Source organism: Haliaeetus leucocephalus, unplaced genomic scaffold, assembly GCF_000737465.1.
Source record: "Haliaeetus leucocephalus isolate CR32 unplaced genomic scaffold, Haliaeetus_leucocephalus-4.0 Scaffold186, whole genome shotgun sequence".
NCBI lineage: Eukaryota > Metazoa > Chordata > Aves > Accipitriformes > Accipitridae > Haliaeetus > Haliaeetus leucocephalus.
The window spans coordinates 1,009,945-1,013,300 of NW_010972622.1; the positions used below are offsets into that span (position 1 = coordinate 1,009,945).

The window sequence follows — 3,356 nt, forward strand, 5'->3', positions numbered from 1 at the left end:
AAAGCAGCGACCCGGGAGCCGGGGGGGGGGCCCACCCGTGTCTGCGGTCGGAGGAACCGCACCGCTTCCCGGGGTCGGCGGGGAGTGGGCGGTAAATTCCTCCCCCAGCTGCGGGCTGGCAGCACTCTGCCAGCGTCTTGGGCAGGGGGGGCTGCAGCCGAGGGCTGCCTTACAGGGGTGCGGGGGGGGCACGCTATGGGGGATGCATCGCAGAGGTGCGGGGGGACATGGCTCCACTGTGGGCCTGGGGGTCCCGTGCCACCGCTCGTGCCTGTGGTGCCGTGTTTGCACGGTCACACACCAGCCGGACCGTGCAAAGACCCACACAAGGGCGAGTACGGGCACACCGAGCTCACATAGGCAGGCTCGGACTCACCTTCACCCCTATTAGCACACACACGTGTCCCCTGACACATGCACTGGCACATACACGCTTGCTGACAGACAGATCCCAGACCCAGACTTGCTTCCAGAGCCCCCCCCAAGCCCTCTCCGAATTCAAGCAGCATCTTCGCCTTGTCTCTCTTCCCGGCCCATGCCCTCCCCAGTGCCTTCACCAACTTTCCTCTCCTCCCTTCTGCCTTCTCCCAGCCCGAACTGGGTGAGGATGGGATGCGGCAGCCCCCCAGGAACCCCAGGAAGCCCTCAGGGCCGGGTGCCGCAGGGGCACAGACCTGCTGAGCCCTCAGGTGTCTCCCAGTGCAGAGCTGGGGGAAGAGCGACCCTCACCGCTGGCGGCTGCAGAGCGGGAGACACGGCAAGGTGAGGTGGGCAATGGCTGCAGGCTGCAACGATGGCTCTCCCAGCGCAGGCTCAGCCAGGAGGCGAAGTACCGGGGTGCTGGCTGCTGTGCGGAGTTAAATAAGGGGCTCTGCCCATGGCATGGTGTGGGTGGGTGAGAGGAGAGCCGCCAATGGGGGCCGGGGGGGTGGTACCCCCACCTTGCAGCTTCACGCCCACGCAGGGACCGTGTCACCGACAGGCACCCGTTACACACACAGAGTCACACCGCGACACAAGCGCGCCCACGCAAGCACGCCAGCTCCCCACCGTGCCGCAGCGCCCTGTGGTAGGGGGCCAGCACACAGGCACCATGCCCATGCAGCCCCCGGCCCCTCCTTGTGCTGCAGGCATGGGGGACATGCACACCCGAGCACGATGCAGCCGTTGGCACGTGTGGGGACACATGTGGTGGGAGCAGTCCTGTCTGCCACACTGGCACAGTTGCTGGCGCTTGCTCTGCAGCTGGGCTTTGGGAGGTCTCGCACCACAGCATGGATCAGCCAGGCTCCCACCACACACACGCAATGCACACGCATGCACACACAATGCACACGCATGCACGTGCATGCACACATGTGTTCACCTGCATACACATAAAACTCCTCAACTGCACACGCAAGCACGCATGTGCCCATACACGCGCACACTCTCTCTGTACTGCACACCCTACCTGTCTCCCCCAGCCCCACTCTGGGGCTCCTGGCCTGCCCGGTCCAGTGCTGCCCACGGGGAGCCCTCCCGGCTCTGATGGGCCCCGGCAGCCCCAGGTCCAGCCCCACATGCCTCTTTCCCTAGACCCCTCTGTGACCCAGATGGGGCCAGAACCACCAGTGCCAGCCCCCCATGGCCCCAGCCCAACTTGGCCTCCTGGGAGCCTGGGCTTGATCCTGCATCCCGATGCCCCCCCCATCCCCAGCCACCCCAAGTGCCTCTGCGCCCTCGCCCCAGCCAGGAGGCTGGGGTGTGCAGAGATGGAAGATGGGGAGGAAAAGTTGGGGGGAACCGGAGGGATGCGAGGGAAGGGGGAGCACACAGGCCAACGAGCGAGAGCCGCCAACTTCAGCCTGAGCAACAGGTGGCTGCGCTGGCAGCTGCGGCAGCCCCACGGGAAGGTGGCCCAGCAGTGGCAGCTCACGTGGCAGCGCAGCCCGGGGCAGGGCAGCATCTGCAGTGCCGGGGATGTTAATTAAATCGGAGCCTGGCCAGAGACGGCCTAATTAATTAATAACACCTACTTGTGTGGTGCCAAGTGCGACGCAGCCGCGAAGAGCTGCGGTGCCCCGGGCTGCGGCAGGCTTGTTTATGGCTTTCGCCCCTCGCCACACACGGGCAGGAAGGTCCCTGCGCTGGGACGTGACACAGCCCGCAGCGGGAAGCGGGGGGAGCCCTTGGAGCCGGGGCATGTCAATGCCATCAAGTGCCCCCGCGCACATGCACATGCCCCCCCGGCTGCACACGCTGCCCAAGTGCCCTGGCACGCGTGCCTAGATGTCATCCCCCCCCGTGCACGACAAACCGCATTGATGCTCCAGGGCCCACCTGGGAGCTGGTGCTGATGCTGATGTGATGGGGAGTTGTCAGCTCCTGAAGGTAATGCGAGTGACGTGTGGGGACAAGAAAAAAAAAAAAAAAGTCTCCGAGAGCTTGAAGAGCACAGGAGAGAAAAGGCAGCAAGGGGGGTGGCTGCTGTGGGAGCTGTGTGGGGACCCCGGCTCCTGGGGGCTGCAGGACTGGTGGGGGTCCTGCAAGACCTGGGCTGCAGTGGTCGCACTGGGGCCGTGTGGTAGCTCCTCTCTGTCCCCCTGCTCTGCTCCGGGCTGCAGCCCCGGTCCCCAAATGCAGCTCCAGCGCCAGCCCAGGAGCCGCAGTGCTAGACTGGGGAGGGCTGCTGGTGCAGGGGCGCAGCTGGGTGAGGTGGGGGTGCGGCGGGGAGTGTCCTGCACAGGGGGTCCTGCAGCAGGGTGGGGGGAGACAGGGACAGCCAGTGCAGGCAGGCAGGTGCTGAGGACCTCACGTGCCAGCCACCCGCGGCCACCCAGAAATTGCCTCTGCAGCAGAGCGAGCTGCTTTCCCATTTAATGGGAAAAGTGGCTGCAATTTGGGGCCTTTCCAATCACTGTTGAGCGGAGCGCTGGCCGCAATCAGGCGGCAGGAAAGGCGGGGGGCCAGAGTGGGGGGGCTCCATTCCTGGCGCCAGGCTCTGCCCCCGCCCTGCCACGCCATGTCTTGGGGCTTCGGCACGACTGGGTCTCCCTGCCTTGCCTGTAACGGGGGTACCTGCTGCAACGCCACCCGCGTACTGACACCAGAGCATCTGTTTAATGAGTTTGCAGCAATTCCTGGGTGGTGCAAGGACCCAGCCAGGCAGGGGGATGACACAAAGGGGGTGGGTGGGGGTGCCGGTGCGTGGGTGGGGGTCCTGGCAGGGGATGGCGGTTCCCTCAGTGGACCAGGACCTCCATCTTGTGGCTGCCCCGCTTCTTGCAGACGGGGACGTTGCTGTCCACCTTGGCCGACTCCACCACGGTGACGGCCACATCGCCCTTCTGGAAGCGGGTGGAGAACCTGGGGGG

General features: G+C 65.6%; 1 protein-coding gene across 1 annotated transcript in view; it reads right to left on the minus strand.

Annotated features, from left to right (window-relative positions):
- Positions 1 to 3,224: 3,224 nt before the first annotated feature.
- The window catches only part of MYO1A (myosin IA), a 7,088-nt gene continuing 6,956 nt past the window's right edge, over positions 3,225 to 3,356 (minus strand). The window contains exon 27 of the mRNA XM_010565130.1: positions 3,225 to 3,348. Within this exon, the coding sequence (XP_010563432.1) occupies positions 3,225 to 3,348 (124 nt within the window). The remainder of the gene's footprint in view (positions 3,349 to 3,356) is intronic.